The following is a 25,390-nucleotide window of genomic DNA, read 5'->3' on the forward strand; positions in this document are numbered from 1 at the left end:
ATCATTTAAGTGATTTTTAAAGCTCAGTGACCCATTGAAAACTTTTTACAAAGTTCAGTGATCATTTGTGCAATTCACTCTAATTTAGCATCACAAATTTTGCAACGTGGTTATAATGATTGGAAAAGTTTATTGATAACCAAAATTTTTAAAGATGATTTAAACATAATCACACTATTTATTGATAAACTTTGCCATATTATGCCTAGAAAAGAATGCCGCAATAAATTGTGTGATTATGCTTAAATCAATGGTTAAAAGTTTATCGAGACTTAAACAAGAAAGCAATTGTTTATTGAGGAAATTACACCCCATGTCATTTTTTTAGTTGTCATTTACAAAAATATCACCTTTTAAAACTCTTTACAAAAGTGTCATATTTGTTCATTTTTACCATTCAAAAGAACTTGAATACCCTGCATGTTCCTTTTTAATAATTGTGTAAGTCTCATATCAAATCTTGGAAAAGAAAAAAAAAGCCGTCAATTGTGAAAAGGAAAGAAAGAGAGAACGAATCTGTGAAAAGGAAATCCCTAAAACTCAAACTCGCTCCTCTCTATCACAAGAACTCAAACTCACTCCTCTCTCTCACTAAATCGATCGTCGGGTACTTCCTCCCCGTCACCGAAATCTCTCACCGACAACCACCTGCTTTCGGCCACCTGGAAATGAAAAACAAAATGCCGTCAATGATAAAGGAAAGTAAGAGAAAACGAAATCCGTAAATCCCTAAAACTCACTCCTCTCTGTGACTAAATCAACCACCGCCGGCGAACTCTCCTCCCTCACCGAAAACGGAATCCCTAAAACTCTAAAACACACTCCTCTCTCTCACTACATCGACCGCTGACTAACTCCTTTCCCTCACGAAAATCTCTCCTGCTTCCGACCATCGACGATATTAGAAGCGTTGGAGGAATCGCCCACCGCCTTTTGTATCTCATTTTCTATCCAATTGCAAATCAACATTATGCAAAAGGTATTCCATTTTTTGAATTTATCTTTGGAATTAATTTTGCAAGGAATACAACACTTATTTATTCTTGTTGAATCATTGAGTTTATTTATTTATGTTTGTGAAGGTGTTATATTAATGTAAACGTCAAATTTTGCTGTTTGTTAATATGAATTAGATTTTTTATTTTATTTTCTTTGGTCCCAGATTCCAGTTTTGACTCGTGTGTATTGGTTGTTGTTGGTTGTTAGTATTTGATACTCGTTTTGTGTGAAGGAGAAATATTTTTCGTGGTAATTATTTACATGATATAAGGTATCTCGCATTGGATTGTTGGTTGATGTAGTGAAAATATTTTGTTGTGGACAGTGGGTGGTTGGCAATGGCAGTGGGTAAGAAATGTGGACAGTAGGTGGTTGGCAATGTCAGTGGGTGGGTGAACGATCGCCCCGGCTTCTGTGCTGGACCTCTACCAAATAATCACAGCAGCGTACATACGATGCGTTCTTCAGGGACGTACATGTCATGAACATTTTTAATTTACCTTTCACTTATTTTATTTTTTTGGGAATACTACAGACGAAGTTGAATGTCACGAGGATGAAGGGCAGGGTCGCGTTCCATCGTCCAAGGTAATTGTCATCAGCTCGGATGATTCGGATGATGACGGTGGGGAAGACGGTTCAAGTGTTAGCTCCGAGTGAAGTGTCTGACTTTGTTGCGTGTGTGGGTTTCTACGTATGTATGTATAGTCTTTTTTTGTAAGGAATGAATCTTGTTACGTATGTACCAATTGCGTAGCATTTAGGAAACTCCCGTTGGTATGTTATGTGTATTTTGTATTTTGTTAAGCGGACCGTGGAACAACTGTCGAGAATGGCAGACACCATTTGTCGGGAATGACAACTAAACTGTCAGGGTTACTAGCAAATTTTCTGTGTCCGTAATATGCATATGAATTATAACATGTATTTTGGATGAACGAACACACCATCATGTGTACATTTAATGTACTTTGTGAACAATGTCAACAGTGTTATGGACTAACGTATGTATGTATAGTCTTTTTTTGTAAGGAATGAATCTTGTTACGTATGTACCAATTGCGTAGCATTTAGGAAACTCCCGTTGGTATGTTATGTGTATTTTGTATTTTGTTAAGCGGACCGTGGAACAACTGTCGAGAATGGCAGACACCATTTGTCGGGAACGACAACTGAACTGTCAGGGTTTACTGGCAAATTTTCTGTGTCCGTAATATGCATATGAATTATAACATGTATTTTGGATGAACGAACACACCATCATGTGTACATTTAATGTACTTTGTGAACAATGTCAACAGTGTTATGGACTAAAAATGATGTGTTCGTAATATGCATATAAAAGGAAACATGTATTTTGGTTTAACGTTTCCTATTCCGTACATTCAATTTACTTTGTGAACAATGGGAACAATGTTATGCACAACAAAATTGTAATTTGGTTCGAGGGTGTTATGTTGTACGTTTGCCTCTTTGCGTACTGTAATTGTGAACATAAGAAAGAGTACTGTTTATGCGTAAGAGAATGAAAACAGTATTACAATATTTACATTGTCATATACAAACGACATCGGGGGAACACTTAACTTACAACTTCAACAACTCAAATACAAAATGCTGTTTATATCGGACGTGGTACAGTGGGGTTCGAACATGTGGTCAGGTTATGACCAAGTCCACCGCAATGAGTGTATTTCCTGAGTCGTGTGGTACACTGGTGTCTAGATCGCTTACGTCGTGTGGGTGGTCTACCTAGAGGACGACGTACACTGGGGGCATAATAGGAGTACATGTAATTTCGGCTGGAACAATCCAATCCACTTCATGCGCAACAGGATATATAGCTTCTCTGTAGGCACTCTTCCAGTATTCGGATGTGCAATACGGTGAGTATAGATCGTACAATGACTTACCTCTCAAGTAAGCAGCACGGGTTGCATGAACGCACGGCATACGATTTAGTTGGAACTCACGACAAGTGCACGTGTTTTCGGAGAAGTCTAAGATATCCGTGTCGTTGGATATTCCAACTTGTGTTAAGTTATCTATCAAGCCATACACTCGCAGCCTAGTACCTGCTTCGAACGTCGTTCGTAACTCATTCTTCATCCTGGTGACAGTACGATACTGCATGCGGTTGCACTGGCTCGACGTTCATAAAACCACTTCTGCATAGTAAGTCGAATGTATTCCACGAAGCACGTGATCGGTAACGAACGGACATGTCTCAACATTGAGTTCAAAGATTCTGCGTTGTTGTTGGTCAAGATGTTGTACCATTGGCCAACAAATAGTGCCTGTTACCAAAATGGAAAACCTGCTCGCTCCAAGTACCCGTACGCTCTTGCACTTACCCTACGAAGCTGTCCCATAAGTCTTTCAAACTTTCGGTCCGGTAAGTTCTTGCGGCTCTTTTGAATAGAAATATTGAACTTGCGTTGTTGTACTGCTGGATTAAATTCTTTTCCATATACTAGACACAAGACCCGTGGTGAGCACGAGGAAATAGGTGGGCAATGACGTTTTCAATACTATTTTTCATGTCGGAAACAAACACCAATACGTCCGAGTCACTTATAAGATCTTTCAAATTTGATAAAAATCACATCCATGATCTATTCGTCTTGAGCAGTTGCCAGTAGAAGGGTACCTTTGTATGGACCTTTCAAATGACTATCGTCAACACAAATAACAGGTCTCAGGTAGTGCACGTAACCCCGAATGCTTGCACCGAAAGCTAGGACAAAGTAGTGAAACCTGTTACGAGAATCAACTTCGATGTATGTTACTGTCCCTGAGTTACTTTCTCCTAGGACGTGACAGTAGGAAGAAAGTTTTTTAAAACTATCACACGGTGTACCATGTAGCATATGTAAAGCAATGACCTTCCCCCTACGTGTTTGATGGTAACTAATTTTCACACCAAACTCACGTTCCATGTCACGTGCAATAGCGGTAGGATCATACGATCGGTACAGATTATCCAATTTCCCCATAATCTGCTCGACAATTACGGAACTAGTGGCATGTCAATGTGCATTACGACGATAATCTATGGAATATGTGTGTGCATTGTTGAATCTGCGGATCATGAAGATGGCAAACTGCTTGACACTCGAAGCATATAACATCCACTTGCAATTATCGTCCGTGCATACAACGGTTAACATTTTTAGGCTTGACCTGCTAACCTGAAATTGAAACTTATCTCGCAAAGCAAGTAGACGAATTCTTGAGTACAACTCTTTCTTGGTAAAAAATATTTGCCTTTCTGTAAGATCCGACGTATTCACAGTGGAAATCCAGTCGCATGTATTTGGACTTTTGGAATGTGATAATAGTTCTTCGTCAACGTCAGTAATATTACCAGTATTTGTACCATGTTAGGGGTCATCGAACATATCATCTAATGGTGCAGTCCCAAAATCGAAAATTGGAATATCGGCTGCATTATTGTTTATGACACTGTGCTGATGATTGAGCTTGTCCTCCTGTACGGTTTGGTGATCTTCCGCTGCGGCGAACAATTGTTGGCTGTAATTTGTATTCCTCTCCATTTCAACACTTGGCAGGCCGGTTTTCAAAGTCGTAACACAGAGAGCAGTTTCCTTATGAACTGATATGTACCAATTTACGTCTTCATCTTCGAGTATATCGATCGGCGGTATATTCATGTTGGGAATTTTGAACTTCAATTTCATTTTTGTGCGCGGATCGAGAACACCGAGTTTGTCGTTCAACCATAACAATAGCTCGGGTAGTATAATACTGCTCGGCACTAAAATGGAAGTGGTTTTATCCCCAGTCCACTTCCATTCGTCATTCACGTGAACGAACTTTCCCCCATGCGATACAATGAATCTCAAATTATTGTTCATACCTGAAATGTTGGGATTACAATGATAGGAATTATGCACAATCAATATGTCGATTATACAATAGCATGGAAGTGACACGTTCGAATATTTAAACCTATGCAATAGTACAAGGTCAAATGAAGGATGTCAAGAGTTTTCAGCTGTCCAATTCGACAGTTTAGTTATCTATCCCACAGTTTATAAATGTCGGGTTCGACAGTTAAAATGTCGATCCCAACAGTTTCGAAATGTCGAGTTCGACAGTTCAATTGTCGGAACTGCCGAGAAGCGTCAAATGTGTTTGGTAGCGTTAATGGTTATAATCATTTTTCAACTACAACATCACAATTTATTTCTAGAAATAAATGACTGAATGCTTCATTAAATATGAAATACTTTACATTTTCCTAAATATTTTTGATATGTTTTTCTTTCAAAAATATTAAAAAAATAAGAACATAATGATTAATAGTAGTGATTATCATGTTGTCTTTAACATTTTAAAAAGAGTAAGCTATTATATAAAAATATAAACAATTCGTAATAACTGGCTTTTCAAAATAGATGAAGAAGATGGATGAAGTAGTGTCTTCTTGATCAAGAAGAAAATGGATGAAGAAGATAAATGAAATAAGGGTTTGTTTAACAAGAAACTTGTTTTTTTATGTTAACTAGGGTTTTTAAGGATTTTAATTCATTTTTTATTAACTAAATTCTTATTTTACAATGTAATATTCATATATTCAATTATTATAATATACAAATTAAACAATCAAATCACAACATTAATTGTTTTGAAAAACAATCATGAAGGAGCATTAAATGCTCCAAAAAAGGTCAAATTAAGGGTAATTTAGACATTTCACAACAAGAAAGTGATATTTTTGTACAAATTGTGTGCACATCAAAATTTTTTTTACATTTTCAAAAAAAGTGACATTTTTTGTAAATTCCCCTTGTTTATTTTTATCGAGCTATTAACAATAATTAGATCTATCGAAAGTGTTCCGTGCAAGTACGGTTTCATAATCATTGATACGATTAATAAAATGTCGAATTAGAAATCTTAATCAACATTAGTTTGTTTATAGGTAGAAAAACAATTAATACTAATTGAAAACAAATATAGTGGGGATTTGATTAAGGACCTACCATGTTACGGGCACATGCTAGACCCGGAAATTATGTCCCATTGTGTCATTATAATAATTTTCTTGGCATTCATTTCGAGGCTAACTGCATAAACAATACCATAACCATCAATTTTGGCATTTACAACATATAAATGATAGAATTGACTTATTAGAATTTAATAATATAATTAACAAAACTAACCTTAGTAGGTAGAGGTTTTAGAACTAACAAAAGTATATATTTAAATGATGTAGAGAAGATAGAAGTTCTACGTTCATTTTCTTAGTCTTTAAAAAGGTTTATAAAGTTGGTCGTATGTATATTATAATTGCTTGGCCATAATTTCCAACTTTTGTCTCTTGTACATGAGAGAAATGTGGAAGTAAGATTTAGTATTTACTGGGCTCTCACAGGTTTCAAACAACGGTTCTACTATGTGTACATTTGAATTGAGACGTTAGATGACACTCCACACACATAGTGGTGGAGCCACGATTATTTTATTAGGCTCGGGCCTCATCCCATGTGTGTGGAGTGTCATTCGAGGTGTCAATCCGAATGTACACACAGTATTACTGTTCAACCAACTTGCTTATAAGTGGGGGTTAGCATCATATTTTTATGCTATCGGTTCACAAATGAGATGTGTTGAGACTAATCTATGCATAGAATATCGTTTTAAATTTTCTTTATAATTTTAGCCTATGGGTTGGTTAGTGTCGAGCTCTTTTATGCAAGCCAACTAGGGCTTAGGCAGTTAGACTGCTTCGACACCACTACCCTTTTGTTCTCAACTAAAGTTTTATATTACAAAAATTATCATTCTTAATAATAAAAAGTATTATTTAGTTTAACTCATAAAATGTCATACGGAAAATGAAAAAGAAATAGTGAGTTCTCTAGTTCAACCTTTAAATTGCTTATTTCATTGTCAATTTTTTCTTTTTTATTCACTTGTTGCATTGTTGTTTTTTCAGAGGTTAGATTTATATCCTTCTTCCCCTGTATCCTTCACTTTTATTATATATATATGGTTGGGGTCCTTGGGGAACTCTTAACCCCATGGTCCTTTCTCGGTGGACCCATATATGTTCCATATAACATGCAAGAAATGATACAAGTCAAATATCAATGTGTATAGGTATAGTATCACAATTTTAGGTGTATCATGCTATGTCGGACTTCATAAAAATGGGTCGTGCCTAACAAAGGGTGGCTCGAAACATACCACGTACTCACATATATCCGTGTTCTAATTAGACAATCCAAATTTTTTTCACTTGGGACGCACTATTATGACCTGAAAATGAAATAGCATCCACAAAAGGCATGTGGATTTCATCTAAATGTTGTTGGTTAGGGACCAATAGATGAGTTTCTCATAAGGGATTGTCTAATTATCCCACTTGTTATCAAGACTAAGACCCTGCAACATGGAATGGACCCATAATTACTGCATTTGGATAGTGCTTTGGGAGGTGGGTTGGTAGGCCATTTATTGGCCCCTTTTGAGTTAACAAGGATGCTATTTTTTGTGGGATCCGAATACTAACTTTATGTCTGGAGATATATCTTGCATGGTGTAAAAATGTTGTCTTTCTGAATATTTAATCTGTGTTTTGAACATGTCTGAGGTTGGAGAAAGAGTTGCATTGACAACTCGTGATGTATCTTAGAGCCTGTTTGGAAATGATTTTGAGAATTGATTTTTTGACCGTTAGAAGAAAAGTAGGGTTCAATTGTGAGAGAAGAAATCAAATATAACGGCTGGAATAGTAAAATAACGGTCAAAAAATCAATTTTTTGAGAGCAAAAATCCCTCCCAAACAGGCCGTTAATATTTCCATGCCTTTTTAAAGTATATATAAAAATCTCAGTAATATATACAAATTTTCTTATTGTTAGATCTTATAATTAGTTATACAGTTGGATTCAAAGCTTATGCACATCTAACTCTGGACCGAGGGAGTGGCGGGCAGTTCATCCGGCCAAATGAAGGACCATCTGCGTCCTCGCCAATGAGAGCCAATCACGAGGCAGTGCATTTCCTACTTCGAAGAAGCCCCAAGTCCAAGAATCACGCAAGTGGAGGAGAGGCGTCAGTTCCAGATTTTTTGTTTTTGGTGGATTTTTTCTAATGTAATTATTAGCTCCATCATCATGTTTTTTGGATTTTTTTTTTTAGCGGATGTTTTCTGAATATAATTATTGGCTCTAGTATTCATTTTTTGGGATTTTTTTTTTTTAAATGAGTTAATAGCTTTAGTTGCACCGTGGTTAATATTTCTTCTTTCGTTATTCTTGATTTTAACATTCTTTTCTCCCTTGTAAAATTTTATCAACTTGCTTTGCATACCAAATACTACAAGCCATTCATTCCAAAAAAAAAAAAAAAAAAAAAAAAAAAAAGAAGAAGAAGAAAAGCAGCATTCGTGTTCCTAAAGTGCCATTTGAAAAGTTCAATGGTCAAAACTCAACCACCTCTAAATATAGGACATCAATTTAGTGATTGGGCACCAACTGTGCAATCCTTCTACCATTTAAACTATTCCATTACATTTACAAAACAAAAGTTGTCCCAATAAATAACATTTGACATTTTGAGAAGGTTAGGGTGCGTTATAGTTTTGAATTCATTTTCTGTTTTCTATTTTGAGATATTATTTTAAAATTGAAGAAAACACATTTAGTTTATCATTCTAAAAAACTATTTTTCAAAACAACAAAGCCTTGATAATGTCTTTGATTTAAAAATTTTAGACATAGTTTTCTAACAAATTTTCGATTAATTTAATTATTTAGTAAAACGTATCAATTTTATGCTACTATGTGATCAAAAAATATAAATATTAAAATTGGTAAAAAAAAAAATGGAATTATATTAAGTATATTTTCAACAATCGTATTGAAATCATCCATACATAATAAATCATTTGAAATTGTAGTGAACGATCGTATACATTAACCAAAGTTTAGTGATTAAAGGGGCAATTAGTTCGAGTTTTTCATGGACTTTATAAGCATGAGCAAAACATAGGCTAAAACATAGATAATGCACTTTGGCAAACTAGATAAAATAATCCTGGAGAATTCACAATTTGTCAATGAATATACCTATAAATTTAGGGATCCATGAATATGGAAACGACATTAAACTAAGCCTTGTTTTCCATTATGGTAAACGAGTATTAACGTAGAAAGTTAACTGGGTTTTGCTGGGAAGAAAAAAAGGTAAGAAATGTTCAACACGGAGAGAAATGACATTAAAAATACTGATATTTTACAACATAAAAGTTTCTGTCAATGAAGATAAAATGGTGTTCACATCTTATTACATCCTATGACATTATGAATTAGAAGAACGAGTTCCCCCTTGATCGATAAACGACAAAATATACCGCGTTCGAGAAGCTTCACGCAATAAGTGAAATTGTCAACACCACAACGATAACCTCCATCCCAATCCATGGGACAAATTCCATCACAATATGTGATATCGTGCCTAAGTAACAATTTCTCAAGGGTAAAACAAGAAATAATCGACTGTCAACACATATAACAATTAATAACAAACCTAAAAATGCTAATGAAAACCTAAGACACCTGGTTACATGAAAAAGAAACATAAAAAAATGAGGAAACTTGGTGATTTTGGATGTTAAACATGGTCAGTCTATGAACAAACAAATGGGGTCGGTCCAGTTGGAGCAAAATGCACAAATCATAAAAGACCTGAATCAGAATGTACTAGTGCTTTCACTTGCTGAAGCAGAAGGGCCTTCTGATTTTTGAAAATGGGATCCATGACTGCCGATGTCGAGACCCTGAAAACGGCCGAGAGGATCCTGCTGAAATGCATCAGAAATACCCTGTGTACGAGCGGCAGAAAGCATAGGGTGACGAGTAGTTGACATGCCAGCGTGAAGAGGATGAAACTGCGGCATCTGAACATTCTGGGAATCATTTGGCCTGGACTGAGGCTGATAAGGAAAGAATGTGGACTGGTTATATTGAATATGCTGCATTGCCATATCATATGCAGATGGGGCTGATATTTCTCCTGTTGCAATTCTGAGTCTTTCTACTTCTTGCTTCAATGCTTCGTTTAGTGCTGCATCAAATACATAAAATTGAAATTGAAATCAGGAAGTTAGATATTTCATTAAAATCCATAATCAATAAATATCAAGTAGAAACTGGAAAAGTTTTTTGCAAATCTGTTTCACCTCCTAATTGCTAGAGCAAACACAGACCGCATTCCTGCTTAGATATGGTTGATAAGGTCTGGTACTATACTAGCTCGCGAAAGTAGTATAAAGACAGTAATCTTTTAGAAAGTCGTGGGAATTTTCCTTTACAGAATCCAAAATTCTAAAGATTAAAATCAATCATTCGATTTTTTAACGATCTAATGTAACAATAAACCTCACTTACCATCACGTAACTGAGCTTGTTGCTCCATGGCCTGTAACCGAAGATGAAGCTCTGTGTTCTCATTACTCAGCCCCGTTGTATCCCTCTGCAAAAGAAAATAACAGTTGATTAAAGTAAGACAGCATCAAATAATGTGTAAGGAAGATAAATTCCAACTTGTATATGGCATGGATATGCCAGGTGTAAAACTACAATTGAGATTATTGAGTTTGTCACACACAGAGAAAGGCTTGGAATTTCTAAGGAACATCAGCAACAAACTAAACATCGTTCAAATTTAATTTGGGGTCAGTTACATGCATCCTTTATCGCCACTTCATTCAGGTCAGAATTTGTATCGTATTATGGTGGGCAATGCTTTCAGCGGAGATCTTCCTTCCCTTACTTTTATAGTTCTCAAGTTAAATATAACAAATTTATCAGGTAGAAGATACTCTAAGCTCAGGGGGTTTCTTCTTACTTTTCGTTCCTTTCTTTTTTAACAACCAATCCCTTTCTGTTACTGTTTCATAGATTCATTTTTTTATTACCTTGGAAAACAAACCAGAATTCCATCTTGACTTGATATTCAATCGCAACTCATTAGCTGATTTGTAAATGACATGAGGTTGTTACCATTTAGCTTGAACCTAGTTCAAACCAAAGAAAAACAAGTGCATGTGCATATATGTAGCACCCAAGTGGAAAGATTGATTTCACAAGGCTGCAGAACATGGGACAGGACAGTGATCGAGGGAGTGGTACAGGAGGGTCGTTAACCATTTGACAATAAATTGCTTGTTGACAGCAGAGTCATGAAGAAAAAGATTATTGTTCCTACATGACTTGAATATGGATATAATGTCAAATATCTGAATTTGCAGTAAGATTTCGATCTTATCTCATGCACACTAACTTAATAACATGCTCTCTGAAAAGCTACAGTACAGAGATGATTCTACAAACTGAAAGGCAAGTTCTCAAAGAAGTACTTGAAACAGCGTCAATTGAGCAGAAAGAGTGGTTGCTTCAGTTTGAAGGGTCTGGACTTTTCTCTCAAGTTCAGACATATAACGGGCCTTTCTTTCTTTTGACCGAGCAGCAGATTGTCGATTGGCCAATATCCTGTACATGAATTCAAAACATAAATTTAGTAAAGAAACACAAAATCTGAACCTGTGTACAGTAAACTATTAATATAAATTTCTACTAGTTCAACTTTGAGTATGATAAAACAACTGATAGGAACAAGAAGGTGCTTGCTTCTATTATGCTCGATCCTTGCAGATGCCATAACATCATATTAAGCTTTGTCCTTTCTTCATTTTGCTTGGTCCATTTCTCCTCTTCTAAACTTTCCAAGGAAATCAATTTTTCGGAATTAAGGGTCTGTTTGATTGTGAAGATGAAATTTGGATAGAAAGAAAATGAATTTCAGGGAATTGAATTATCTAGAAATTGTTTTCCTGAAAATTGTAAATTATTGTGTTTGATTGGTATAATTTTTCACGTGGAAAATGTTGAAGTAAAAGTGTTTTTGTGTTCGTTTGACTTTGTTTTAAATAGAAATTGTCAATTTAAGGGATATTCACTTCTACCATTGTTCCTAGAATTTGTTTCCATTGCCAACGAAAAAAAAAAGATAAAAAAATCATCTATATTTTGGTGTTTGTTTGACTTTGTTTTACATGAAAATTGTCAATTTCAAAGATATCTTCTTTTACAATTGTTTCTAGAATTTGTTCTCATTGCCAACAATTAAAAAAAAAAAAAGGGTGGAAAACCAAAAACCACCTACCCCTAGGAAAATAAAAGGTGGAAAATCACGCTTTAAGGTGTTGTATCTAGAAATTCATGGAAAATCCATTTCCAGGATAATTTTGTCAATCAAACAGGCCAAAAGTGAAAGTTGGAATTCAAATTCCAAGTTCCATGGAAAATTTCATGCAATCAAACGGGGCCTAGGTGATTTTAGAAATAGATTAAAATTAGGTGCAGCTCCTTAAATGTGATCATCTCCTCTTATATCCGTTAGATTTGATGGTTCATATTTTTGTGCTGAATGATTCATAAAAGTAACAGCATTCTTGCACTAGATTTACTCTTACTGCAACAATTTGTTTTGAGTTGGTACTATCTTGCCAATGAAGCTTTGAGATACAACGAAAGGTCCCGTGCATGCTTCCTTCCATTAGAATTGCTAGATCACTTATTTTACAAATCAATCAAAGCTAAACCAACGCCATCATTCTTTATAAAAAAATCTAAGAAAGAAGTAAACCCCTCTTTTGAAGAATGTATACGAAAGATAATTGGAAACTACAACAATAATCAGTCAACTTGAGTTGGGCAAACTCAACATTCACAATGATCTATTCCAAGATTTCTTCAATCCCATAAAGGCATAACAAGATTTTCAAGTTTTTTTTCCCTTCTTGATTCTGTCCATTTCTAGATCTCTCCAATCCCACAACTAAAATGTAACTAAATCCATTAAGATCGACTCCAAGAATGCAAATCGGGAACAGATATATACCAAAAAATATATATATATAGAGAGAGATAAAAATATTTAAAAGAATACCTTTTGGCACGTTTAGGATCAATATTCCATAACTCAGCAAGCTTATCAGGAGCCATTGCTTTCTTAGTTTCAATACTGCTCTCACCAAAAAGAAGACTCGAATCCATCGAATTACTATGCCTGTGCCTAGGCCTAGCTACGCCACCATTACTCTTCTGCCCATCACCACCGCCTTCCGCCGCCACCCCACCATCAGAGCCGCCAGCATTACCGAAAACATTGTCTCCCATTCCAGATCCACCACCAGCACTGAGTTTCTCTATGTTCATGTAGGTAGAAAATAAATCGTCCTCCTCCGATCCCATCTCCTCAAAACTTCCAGCCGGCGGGTCGAACGTGTCCGACCCAAGATCCAGGTCCTCCGGAAGCCGGAAGTTCATCTCCGAACGTGCTCTCCGGTGGTGGGCCGGCCTCATTGGCCCTGGAAAATGCTTGGAATTCGGATCTTGCATTTTGTTCCCAAAAAAACACTGTACTAATCCTCGTACGACGAACAATGAACAGTTTTCGTTACAGTAGTTAAATTTTTGTGGGAAGTACGAAGAGTGAAGATCAATAGGAGGAGTGAGCTTTCACTTTTCTTCTGTTCTTGGAACGGGTTAACGAGAAAAGTGGGTGCTTTTACTATGTGAGATTGGGCTGAAAGTGTTCGACTTTTGAGAGTCCATAAGGGTCTAATCATTTCACAGCGTGGGGGTACGTATGGGATCGGATCCATGATAAGGACATATCAGAGGATGTCCGAAAGTAAATTCATGTTATGTGTACAAATGTCGTGACTTTGAGGTTGTTTGGTTTGTCAAGTGTTCTTCAATTCATCACAAAATTTTTAAAAAATAATCAAAATGTTTTTCGATTAGCTCGAACTTTTGTCCCAATTATTACAATAACATTCGGCGCTTTAAAATGGATACATTGTAGTGTATCATGAAAACTTTAAAAATAATCACGAGTACATTAGCAAAATTTGCATTTGCATAAAAGTCAATGACTTATGGTCTATTTGGGAGCGATTTTTCCTCCCAAAAATTGATTTTTTTATCGTTATTTCATTATTTCAGTCGTCATATTTGACTTTTTTTCTCATAGATGGACTCCACTTTTCTCCTAACAATAAAAAAATCAATTCTCAAAATCACTCCCAAACAGGCTCTCAATATTCATACTTTTATATTGTAAATGCTAAGTTATTGAACTTTTAAAGTAGGCTATGCAATGACTTATTTTATGGATCATTCAAATGTTGGTATTTTAGATATCATTAATAAAGTTTTGAAGGTAAGCATTCGATTAGATCCTTACTTGTTATGATTACAACTAATAGTGATCACAATTTTTTTAAAATTCAATTGTACATGGAAATAGCAATGTCTTACACTATATGAACTATGAATATTCATGATATGGATTTAACTAGTGTTTGATCTCGGCAATACATAATTCTTGATTGTTTTGAACTCCATATCCAATGGTGCCGAGAGAAGCTGGATTTTCAAAATACAATATTAATTATTTACATTGAACTAAAATGTCTTGACATAATGCCCCGGTTTGGTCTCCATTAAATTTCATTACATTACATTTTATTTTTCTGTTTTCTATTTTCAATGACATAATCTTCCATAAAATAATATTACACATAAATCTAAATTTTTTCCTGCTTTTTTCAATCATTCATTTTTCAAAAATATATTATTCCACCCATTTTTATTTTTAAAAAATGGGGGCCAAACGGGAGCAATGTCTCATGAATGAAAATACAGACATCATCAATAAATTATAAATTTTCTTCAATGCTTCTTTTTCATTTTTTTTTCTTTTTAATGTAAGGTTGAACGAAAATACAAAGTGCTTCTTTTTTACATTTTTTTTTTAAAGTAAGATTAAACGAAAGCAGTTGTTAATACTTGTAGCTTGCTTCTCTAAGCCTCTGCCTGTTTCCAATTATTTGAATACAATAATGCATTTCTTGACTCTTTCTTATCTAGCGAATGGATCCCATTGTGAGATAGAAAGTCAAAAATCATGACTGTAACATTTGCAATTTTCCGAAATTGAATTTAAATTAAGCAAAAAAATTGGAAACAAACGAGGCAAAGGCTAAGAGCTTGTTTGGGAGGAATTTTTTACTTCAAAAAATTTATTTTTTGATCGTTATTTTACTATTTCAACCGTAATTTTTGACTTCTTCTCTCACAAGTGGACCCCACTTTTATTTTAACAGTCAAAAAATCAATTCTCAAAAACAAAGCCTAAATGTATAACATTTTAGAATGAGAAAAAAGGAAAAAATCAATCCACAAATCGTTTATAGTACTAATTGCATCTTAACGTGGTCCCTAACAAAAAGCTTTCATTGTATTTGAATTTGAAAATCTAAACACCAAAACATTAACAAAACAAATGGCATTAAACGTTTGAACTTTTGCATGTGACCCAATTATTCCCCGAAGATTCATCGGACGAATGCTTCTCTCAATGCCCACATCTGCCAATTTAAATCCAAACCTACTACCAGCATTTTCCCTCCTTTAAACTTCTACATCCCAAAGAGAGGTGAATACACACACTTGTGCAAGTCTTTAATAAATGGTTGTCTTCATTTGTATATTTTGCTTTGAAATCTTTTCTTGATATGGGGATTGAAGATTTCAATTTGAATTTGGATTTTATGGGTTTCATTTAAAGGGTCGTGCTGCATTGTCTCGAGCATTGATGGGGAGTGAAAGTTGGTTTAAGAATCAATCTTTAGGGATGTCCAGATCTGAATCAAATGTCAGGGTTTAAGAAATAATCTTGATTTTTATTTATTTATTTATTTTTGTTTTGAATACATTTCTTTTTTGTTTAAATTCATGATGTTCTTGGTTTTGATTTTTAGGCACGAGTGGGGCAGAAAAGAGGTATTATGGAAATTGAAGAAATGTCGGCAATTTCTCAAAAAAGAGTCAAAATGCGTGATATTGAAGTCGTTTTTCGTTCTGATGGTATGTCTTTTTCTTAATGTACTTTTCTTGTGTAGTTTCAATGTTTTGTTCGGTGAATTGAAAGAAATTCACGGTGCAAATTTGAAATTTATTATTATTATTATTATTTTTTGATAAATAAATTTCACCGAGCTTAATTTGTACCTTGATTCGTGGCTTATGAATTTTGGGTTTTTTATTTGGGTTTTCTTGTGTAGTTTCAATGTTTTATTCGGTTAAAGAGATTATTTTTCCTTAAAATAATCTGGAAAACAAATTTTATATAGATCAAGGAGGAAGAGGAGGAAGTGATGCAGCATATCCAGTGATACGTTCTGCTACACGCGCACTTGATCTCAATATGAGTGTTGGTTCTATCAGCGATGCTGTTGATGATGATACTCGAGTATGTATTGAGGAACGCAACAAACAGCCCACATTCGGGATTGAGCAAATGGAAAGAAGTGATGATTTTTCAAATTCAATGCGGTGTAAGTTAGGTGTAAATGCTGAAGATATTTCCAGTTCAATCAACCATGACCCTTTCTATCCATACAAAACATACGAGTACTCAAAATCAAGGAATAATTCTGATTGTAGAAGTTCTATAGGTCTATTGGAGGTAAAAGATCCAATGAGAGTTTGGAATAAGATGAAACAAAATGGTTATCTCTCCACTTCTTATGGGGCAGCGCCAATGGCAATGCCAAAGCCACGCGTAAGGAAGAGTAAAAATGACGTGATGAAGAGAAATATAGAACTTGCCAAGAAAGAGCAGGCAGATATGTTCGCAAAGGTTGCTGCTCCAAGTGGATTGCTTAATGGACTAAATCCTGGAATCATAAACCATGTGAGGAACAGTAAACAGGTTCGCTCTATAATGGAAGCCCTGGTGAGGTCTGAAAGCAAGCAAAGTAATCTAACAAAGTGTAGCATGGAAGAATTTAGTGATAAAAAGGACCCTGATAAAACAAATTGTTTGAGAGTTAATGGTGAAGATATCTTGTCCATAAGCAGGCCATCATCGAGCAAATCAACTTCTCTGAACTCTGAACTCACTGGAGGAAATAGTTTTTCATTCAAGGGAGAGACAAAGATTTTTGAAAGCAACCCTTCATACAGCTGCACTAAAAAAGAGGATGATGGACTCGTACTAAAGTTGTCATCATGTGGAACTTTAGCATCAGAGAATATAAGCTCTTTGTCAAATGTGGAGTCAGCAAATCTATCCAGTGCTGTTACTTCGCTTTCTGTCAAAGGTTGGATAATTGTATTCTTATTGCTTGCATTATTTTGTACAGAGCTCAAGGCTTACATCTTGAGGCATGCCTCATGTGAGGCCTCCATTCTTACATTTTGATTGCCATTTGTCAAGCCTTACAATTTGACTTACTCAGTAGCGGCCTTCTTTGAACTAGTTTTTTTTATTTATATAATTTATGGTTTATTGTGGGTATAATTGTGTGTATTTGTAGATTTTGGAACTATTTTATAATTTTTATTGATTTATGTTGTCTCTTATGCCTCAAAATGCTTTGCTGCTTACACATTACGTCATGGAGGGAAAACTTCACAATACTCTATTGAGCCATGTGGATTTTTTTTCATTGTTTTTTTATATTTGGATACATGGTGAATATGAATATAATTTCTTCCGAGTTTTTACCCTTTTTATATGAGGGTTTGTCAAAATATGATTGATAGCTAATGACACGATAATTAATGTTTCAGCATTATCAACTTATGCTTCAAAAATATTTCTTTTTCCACTTGTATACCATGTTGATAAATCCAGTACACCAGATCAAAAGGAAGTAGTAAGCTAATATGAGTGCTGTTTTGTTTTCAGCTGCTAATGTAGCTTCCCAATGGTTGGAACTTCTTAGTCAAGATATTAAAGGGCGTCTTCAAGGTAAATTGGTACTTTAAAAGTCAAATTCCATTACTGGTAATAGATTCCTAATTTAGTATTTTCTCCAATTGCAGCGTTGCGGCGTAGTAAGAAGAGAGTTCGGGATGTAATTAATACAGAATTACCTTGCCTAATGTCAAGAGAATTCTCATCTAACCAAGAGAATGATCTATATGCAGAAGGTTCTAACTTTTGCCATCCTGACAAAGCAATGATCAATGCTCTCTTTGTTAGATGGAGAACAATGTTTGGACATATGGATAAAGCACTATCTGCAGAAGAGAGTCAACTGGTGAGTTACCAGCGGTGTGAAGGACTACAAGTTCATGTTTGGTAATGAGGATTGGATAACGCTAAATAAAATTGTGAACAAAAAAAAAGCTAGTCTTTTTCGTTATATGGTTCAGTCATTTATACCAAACACGATACATTACCACAGTCTAGGATATGAGTTTATGCTGAATATTTTCGGTTTTTTGTTGTAATCAGGAAAGTTGGTTGATCCAAGTAAAGGAAATGCAGTTGTGGAGTGAACCGATTCTTTCCAAACATAGTGGTTTGCAGCGAGCAGGTCCAAATAATTGCAGGTAAACATAATAAAATTTCAAATACATCATTAAACTTGTACTGAAGTTTGCAAATATTGCGTTTTGCATATTATCGTGTATATATATTTTGTTTGTGATACTTTTATTATTTCTTGTATGAGAAAAGTGATTTTGACTTATAATTTCATAGAAAACACTTAAATATCCAGGCATCTTCGAGGAACATGCAAGATTAAGCTTAGGTTCACGTGCATGTTATCTTCTTTTGGTCTGTAGAAAAATCAGTTATGCCGTTCTATCTATGCTGTCAACTAGCAAATTATTTTTGCCAAATCAAATAAAAAATAAAAAATAAAAAAAAAATCACCTGGTTCCCATTCTTTAATCCCACTTTTTATTGGTTTTATAACAAAATTTCTACTAATTCACAAATATTGATTATGCAGATCCGAAGAAGCCAATGACTCAGAAAGCGATTTAGCTATCAGGGCTACTGCTGCTTCCATGTATTCAACTTGCAACTTCTTGTTATCAATGGAAAACCACTAATCATTAATCAGCTTCCTATCATTGTATTCCACACTTACATATTAAATCATTGTTGAGTGCTTGTATTATTAGCGATACTGTTACATTTTTTAAACTAGATGTTGAATTTCATTGTAGTTTCCGATTTTTTCCTTTTCTTTTTCGTTCAACCATTGGGACCGAGAATAACGTTGTGCTTGTTGCTCAAGAATATAATAAGAATTGCATTGTTCATGTATTGACAAAAGGTGCAAAACTGGGTCGAGCCGCCAAACTTTAACAGGCTTGGCCTGCTCTTTGAGCTTCCAAGCTTGCAAACTATTTTTAATTTTGTCTTTATAAAGTTGTTAAAAATAAAAATACGATAAGGCTTGTCAGTCTGACATAGGCTGCCAAAATCATTGATCGTGCCATAGTAACTCATTAGCAGTTGTCTCTAGCCTCCTTAATAGGAAGGTTGAACTACCTTTATGATAGTATTGAACTACTTCATATAAAATCTTCGTTTGAAAATTATTGCTATGGAAGCATATACAATTACAGGACGGATGTTTAGTAGCGATTCTTGTAGTATTGTTCGGGGAGGCGATAAGCTAATTTCCGTGAATATTCATTTGCTATGTTGTACACCTTAACCGGAAGCCATTATAGATGTTATAACAAAGCTTCGTAAGAAAATATCTCGAAAAATCTATGAAGATAGAATTAGGTCTCATCAAGCGAACCCGTGTTTAACTTCCAATCAGAAGTTTCATGTTGGACGAATTCCAAATTTGGTCCTTTGTTTTTGGTATTATGTTGAACTGATTAATCTAAAAGTATAAATTGATATATATTCAATAGTAATACGAATCACACCTTAAAGTTTCGCATGCTTCGCTTGAAAAAGTTTATGTATGATAGTCTTAAACTTTTAGATAAAACTGCTAATAATGTAGTGCTTTAATGGCGAGTTGCCGATTCTTGAGATTTGTGGCCGGCGGAGAACTGATTAATCTATTAATCCAAAATGAGTTGCATTAATAATTCCGCCTTTATTAGAGATTGATGCCTGTTTTATATGTTTCCTCAATTCATCCGTCAAATTTGTTTGTTTCCCTGTAAACCTTAGTCCCTCTTCCATTTCCATCCAACTTACTATCCTACATTAATACTTGATTGAATATTAGTACTTATCCCACAAGGCTTGCAAAATTCACCCAAAACATAGAGTTTAGCTTCACAAACTTGACTATGAATCACTGGACTTTGATTTTGGCGATTTTTCTCTTGATCTCCCTTGTCCCATGTCAATCCAATGCATCTTTTCTTGTATTCTTTAGAAAATTGATACAGGTTAATCACAATTCACAGCCAAAACCCATAAAAACCGATCAGGTATGCACGTTTCTATTTGTTTATGCGTCTTGATTTGTCAATAAGTCCCCGGTTTAAGTTTTAGAACAATATGATTTCATTATCTGGTAATGAAAAGTAAAGAATGTTTATATTATGTGTATAGATGTCTCCATCGCCAAGCCCAGTTCCATCAGCTAATTCGAATACTAGGGATGTTCAAAATCCAGTGAATCAGCCAAAGTTAGATATATGTGACATGGTGTCTGATAAGTGCCACATTGCAGGATACAAAATCACAGCATGTGTTCCTTCTCTTGGAAAAGGTATGCATATTTTATCCTTTTTCATTTCACTCCCCAAATTTGATCCTAACCCACTAAGATTCAGCACGAATTCTTAGATGGATCCTCAACCTATGCCAGTGTTGTAGTAGGACAAATTGGCAAAGGTCTAACACTACCAGTTGGTACTAGTCCCCAAGACGTTCTGTACTGTTATTCAAGTGTAGCGTCTTCGTTAAAGGTTTAGCTTTTGGAAGACTATGTTAGAGGACGATCCTAAGACTTAAATTTGATAAAAGACATCAAATGAACTAATGAACAAGCTGGTATCTCGGAAAATCTGATATTGGATATTTCTCTATATACTTTTTTATGGGTGGTTATCGAACTTGAATGCCTTGTAAGCCTACTGTGAGAGATGGGCAATGCCTGCATCATTTGCTCATTACCAGGAGGCCCATTTTGCTGGGCCGACACTGTCATTGAGAGATGAAAGCTAGGGCAGGACTCGATCTGAATTGTAGTTCAGATTCAAGTTGGTTCAGTGAGGGCGACCGCAAAAGTCACAAGCCAAAACCTACTCCTAACAAGTTGTTGACTTTTCATTAACCATTGTGGGCTAGTGCGCTTCCCTTTTTCAACGTCAAAACAGTTCGAAATTATCTGTCTTCATTGCAGGGTCTGGAGGATCATACATGCTTCTTCTGAATGATTTTGAGAGCTCCCTTAAGCTAAATATTGCTGTTCGTCCCATGAACGAAATACTGGAAAATATAGAAATTCCGGCACACCAAGTGAAGGAGGTATTATTTTTATCGTCTATTTTCTTGTTTTTCATGAGATATTTTGATTGAAGTACTACGGTATTGATTAAAAGAAAGTACGAAGACAAATGATTTGAAGACAAATGATTTCTCTTGTTTCCTCTCCGACCAAAATCAAACGTATGTGTATCCTATCTCATTTTCTAATCACTTTTTGATTCCTTCTGTTGTCTCAGGTAAATTTGCCCCAAAATATAGTAGGAATCTCTTCGATTTCCTTAAGTACTGGAAACGGCAATTGTGTGATTCATGTAGGAGATGCAGGATCAGAAGGTTTTTATACCAAATATTTCACGCCAATCAGTGGAGCATACCTATTGTTTGCTACAGGTTTGCTTATAGCAGGGATATGGGCATGCCGCAAGTTGGGGAAAAGGGGACGACATCTTGATGGAGTCCCATATCGAGGACTTGAAATGGGGAAGAAAGACTCTAATTCTTCCACGAGCGTTGGAACAGCTGTACATTGGGATCAAAGTTGGAATGAGGATTGGGATGAAGAGAAGGCAATGAAATCACCACAAGGAAGTCATTTAGGAAAAAGATTGCGGAATGGTTCCACTCTGAGGTACATAGACACCGATTAATGGGGAAATGATTGGGATGATTACGTAAGGAACATATACGTCCTCCGTCATCCTCTTGAAGCTGACAAAAGACAATATTAGCGTGTTCAGTAGGAAGGATTCGATAGTTAGCACTAGACTTTACTAGGATAGAAAAGAAGTTAAAAGTATTGCATATTATTCTGCCAAGTCCTAACAATACCGAGTACGAAAAGGTAGATAACTGATGCAGAAAATTAAGATTCTTGCCTTGAATAAACACAATTATGCTGTGCCTGCTGATGAAAAAGCTGTGCACGAAAAATTTTGCTGTATGTAACGCAAGATCTTTTCGGATTTCTTATATGTAGAGGTTGCCTCTCCCTTCACTGCTAAAATTCTCATTGTTCCAGAAAGAAAGGCATTGTAGAAGATTAGGACTTTACTACTGTCCAAAACACTGCTGGGAAACTGGTTCAGCATACTCAGTACATTAGAGGTTTATTTCTATTTTACAAGTGCATGGCTTTGTTATCAACTCTTTTTGTGTTCGTGCCTTCACCTACGGCAAGGCCGCTGAAAGGGACTGGACAGATAATTCATAAATTAGAATATAATGAAATCACAATCTATTTCTTATTTTTAATTATTAAAATAAGTGCATAATGGAGGAATAAAGATAATTTTCTATTTAAATTTTTACCACCTTAGGATCATTATAGTCATAGCCGCCATTCATCGGGGCTTCGGTCACGGCGCCTAGGTCTTCAGGTCACCAACTTCTTTGACCCTTCGGCACTAGGTAGGCGTCAGTCCCTATTTGTGGTCTTACGACTTTGTGTATATATATGTTTTTGGTAAATAGTTGCCCAAGCCTAACATTACAGTCGTATGATCATTACACTTCATTTAGGCTATTCTATTCCACCTCTCAGAAACAAACGAACTTTGTTAGGCTTAATTGTAATTGGCAATTTTGTGAACAAAAATGGTCAAATTGAAAAGATGTAAAAGCCATTAGGTGTAATTTTGTGTAAAAGTGGTTGGCAGGTTAAGGTTAAACTTCAAAACAAGGAAAGAAGAACCGTCGCATTTTCACTTGCTTCTCACCAACACACTACTCGAGTGGCAAAAACAGAATTGATGTCTCTAGCTTTTTGCTGGACGGTGGCTCAAGCAACAGTGTTTTCCTTAAAACCCTAATTTGCAATTTTCGGGAGTATTAACAAGTCCAAACTACCCAAAACGTCCCACACATAAATACTTGCACCGTTTCACAAAAAAGCTTGGATTGTCCATTGTGAGAAAACGCTTGCACTCTTCAAAAACATACAATCCATCCTCCATTAATTTTCGCGATAGAAAAACATCAAAACCTAAAATTTAAACACCAAAACCAAAAGCTTTCAGAGGATCTGGCAAAGATTGAAGATCAAGGAAAGTGACCAAAGTTCCAGTTGTTGAAGAACAAGGAGTTCTTAGGGAATCCACGGGAGATTGATAAAATCAAAAATCGAGAGTTGATGCAGGAACACGAAATCCAAGAGGGCTTTGGGAATTGCAGTACAGGAGGTCAGAAAGTACTTGTGTTGGTTGAGTCTGACGGTGCTGTAAGTTGTTTTTATTTATAGTGGATTCATACTAATTTGTTACCCGAGTTTTTACCCAGTTGGGGTTTTTCAGTCATCAAATTTTCTGTGTTCTTTACTTTCCAAAAATTTATTATACTGCGATAATTCAACATAGGATAGATTGCATGTTAATTGGACTGAACTAATTAATAAATGTATCTTGCTGCATTTGTTAATTGAATTTGCTTAAACTTCGTGCAAACACCTATTCACCCCCCTCCCCCCGTAGTTTGAGTCGAACTGTGTAACTTTCAAAGTTAAATCAAAATACTTAATTGTTGGAATTGGTTCAAAAATTAACCAAAAATTGGTTAAGTTTAAAATTGGGAAAATGAAAAGGTGTGACTTCGTGTTAACTTCGGTCGAATGTTCGGGCTTGATCTGATTGTCAAATTATAAAAGTAAATAGACCAACTTATTCTACTTGTCGAGCAGATCGTTGTCGTATATTTGGAATCTCGAAATCAATTCCGAATGAATGAGAAATTGCAGTTCAAAGTTGGAAGAATGAAATATTGCAACTTTTCGAAAGGATGTAGGTTTGAAATGAAGTATTGCAACTTTCCATGAAAAATGCTGGATTTGGAGCGTGTCCCTTCACCCACAACCCTTCATCTTCTATATATAGGACCCCTTGGATGTGTATTTGTCATTCCAATTTATTTCATAATTCCATATTATTCATTTTATGTTAACTTATATAAAACACTTTGTAGAAGTAATTATCTTTTGCATCAAAATCATTGTTATGGTAGAGAGGGAATTCCGTTCGAGTTCGTTGGTCGAAGTCATTTGGAGTGCTCCTATAGCTTGACGTGATCGTTATATCATGGGAGATGATTATCGAAAAACCGTTGCACCGATGCGGGGCAAATTCATTTTAAGAACCAAGTGTCAAACACTTGCCTCGACCAAAAATTCACATCTTTCTTCCTTCATTTTCTGATTTCTCTTAATTATGATTTGATTTCAGAAACTGATTAACATTATTTATATGTTTGTTCTGCAAGGTTTGATTCAAAGAATAACTTGCTTTCGTTCAAGAATCGAAAGAAGATGAATCCATATTCATACATTCGGATTCGGTAACTATTATTGTTAGTTTCTCAAATTCCATTTCGATAAGTTGAAACCTTGTTTCGATTTCGTGAACGTGTAAGTTACGTTTTATGAATATAATATGTACATAATCGGTGTATTCCCCCAACATTAATAGCATGGCAATACATATATACAAAACTTTTACCCCGAGCACACACAATGGAAGCTTTTGAAATATCCCATACAAAATACGAAGATAAAAAAAAGAACCAAATTTTTTGCTAGATCCTTATTTCCCTTGCTCCATGATGGAATTGCATGTCCCTATAAGGCATGATAAAAGTTATTGCATATGAATTCTGAATCATCTTTTGTTCCTTTCAAGACTGCGTAATAAATAACAGTATTCTTTCCAGAGGCACCTTTTAAGTTTTTAACTACTTCGTACAATCCAGCCTAACCTTTGGGTAGACTGTGCAGGATTAACAACAATGGCTGCAATGCCCGAAAACCATTGATCGCCCTTGTGTATTTGTCATTCCAATTTATTTCATAATTCCATATTATTCATTTCATGTTAACTTATATAAAACACTTTGTAGAAGTAATTATCTTTTGCATCAAAATCATTGTTATGGTAGAGAGGGAATTCCGTTCGAGTTCGTTGGTCGAAGTCATTTGGAGTGCTCCTATAACTTGACGTGATAGTTATATCTTGGGAGATGATTGTCGAAAAACCGTTGCACCGATGCGGGGCAAATTCATCTTAAGAACCAAGTGTCAAACACT

At 35.4% G+C, this 25,390-nt stretch overlaps 3 protein-coding genes across 4 annotated transcripts; 2 read left to right on the forward strand and 1 right to left on the reverse strand.

Annotated features, from left to right (window-relative positions):
* Nucleotides 1–9,229: 9,229 nt before the first annotated feature.
* Nucleotides 9,230–13,684, reverse strand: LOC111397196 (transcription factor RF2b-like). The gene is made up of 4 exons (XM_023023980.1): nucleotides 12,988–13,684; nucleotides 11,396–11,528; nucleotides 10,425–10,509; nucleotides 9,230–10,101 (listed from the first exon to the last, which is right to left on the reverse strand). The coding sequence occupies exons 1-4, from the start codon at nucleotides 13,437–13,439 to the stop codon at nucleotides 9,728–9,730; spliced, it is 1,044 nt and encodes a 347-aa protein (XP_022879748.1). The 5' UTR covers nucleotides 13,440–13,684; the 3' UTR covers nucleotides 9,230–9,727.
* A 1,698-nt stretch (nucleotides 13,685–15,382) lies between these two features.
* Nucleotides 15,383–19,088, forward strand: LOC111397204. Of its 2 annotated transcripts, XM_023023991.1 has the most exons (8): nucleotides 15,383–15,543; nucleotides 15,676–15,762; nucleotides 15,869–15,974; nucleotides 16,241–17,212; nucleotides 17,803–17,865; nucleotides 17,940–18,157; nucleotides 18,355–18,452; nucleotides 18,860–19,088. In XM_023023991.1, the coding sequence occupies exons 2-8, from the start codon at nucleotides 15,703–15,705 to the stop codon at nucleotides 18,960–18,962; spliced, it is 1,620 nt and encodes a 539-aa protein (XP_022879759.1). In that variant the 5' UTR covers nucleotides 15,383–15,543; nucleotides 15,676–15,702; the 3' UTR covers nucleotides 18,963–19,088. The 2 variants fall into 2 exon arrangements, with proteins under 2 accessions (XP_022879759.1, XP_022879768.1); XM_023024000.1 differs by lacking the exon at nucleotides 15,676–15,762.
* Nucleotides 19,089–20,442: 1,354 nt separating this feature from the next.
* On the forward strand, nucleotides 20,443–22,447 carry LOC111405946. The gene is made up of 4 exons (XM_023035074.1): nucleotides 20,443–20,602; nucleotides 20,680–20,801; nucleotides 21,184–21,363; nucleotides 21,561–22,447. The coding sequence occupies exons 1-4, from the start codon at nucleotides 20,443–20,445 to the stop codon at nucleotides 21,969–21,971; spliced, it is 873 nt and encodes a 290-aa protein (XP_022890842.1). The 3' UTR covers nucleotides 21,972–22,447.
* The last annotated feature ends 2,943 nt before the right edge of the window (nucleotides 22,448–25,390 follow it).

This window comes from Olea europaea, chromosome 1, assembly GCF_002742605.1.
Source record: "Olea europaea var. sylvestris chromosome 1, O_europaea_v1, whole genome shotgun sequence".
NCBI classification, from domain to species: domain Eukaryota; kingdom Viridiplantae; phylum Streptophyta; class Magnoliopsida; order Lamiales; family Oleaceae; genus Olea; species Olea europaea.

Bases quoted from the DNA above. Each gene is read 5' to 3' on its own strand.
- LOC111397196 (XM_023023980.1), bottom strand. From the start codon at position 13,439: ATGCAAGATCCGAATTCCAAGCATTTTCCAGGGCCAATGAGGCCGGCC. The intron at 11,529-12,987 runs GTATTCTTTTAA...ATTCATGTACAG, and splicing joins GATCCTAAACGTGCCAAAAG to GATATTGGCCAATCGACAAT. The intron at 10,510-11,395 runs GTACTTCTTTGA...TTTCTTTTGCAG, and splicing joins CTCAATTGACGCTGTTTCAA to AGGGATACAACGGGGCTGAG.
- LOC111397204 (XM_023023991.1), top strand. From the start codon at position 15,703: ATGGGGAGTGAAAGTTGGTTTAAGAATCAATCTTTAGGGATGTCCAGA. The intron at 15,975-16,240 runs GTATGTCTTTTT...AATTTTATATAG, and splicing joins AGTCGTTTTTCGTTCTGATG to ATCAAGGAGGAAGAGGAGGA. The intron at 18,158-18,354 runs GTGAGTTACCAG...TGTTGTAATCAG, and splicing joins CTGCAGAAGAGAGTCAACTG to GAAAGTTGGTTGATCCAAGT.
- LOC111405946 (XM_023035074.1), top strand. From the start codon at position 20,443: ATGTCTCCATCGCCAAGCCCAGTTCCATCAGCTAATTCGAATACTAGG. The intron at 20,802-21,183 runs GTTTAGCTTTTG...ATTGTGGGCTAG, and splicing joins GTGTAGCGTCTTCGTTAAAG to TGCGCTTCCCTTTTTCAACG. The intron at 21,364-21,560 runs GTATTATTTTTA...CTGTTGTCTCAG, and splicing joins CGGCACACCAAGTGAAGGAG to GTAAATTTGCCCCAAAATAT.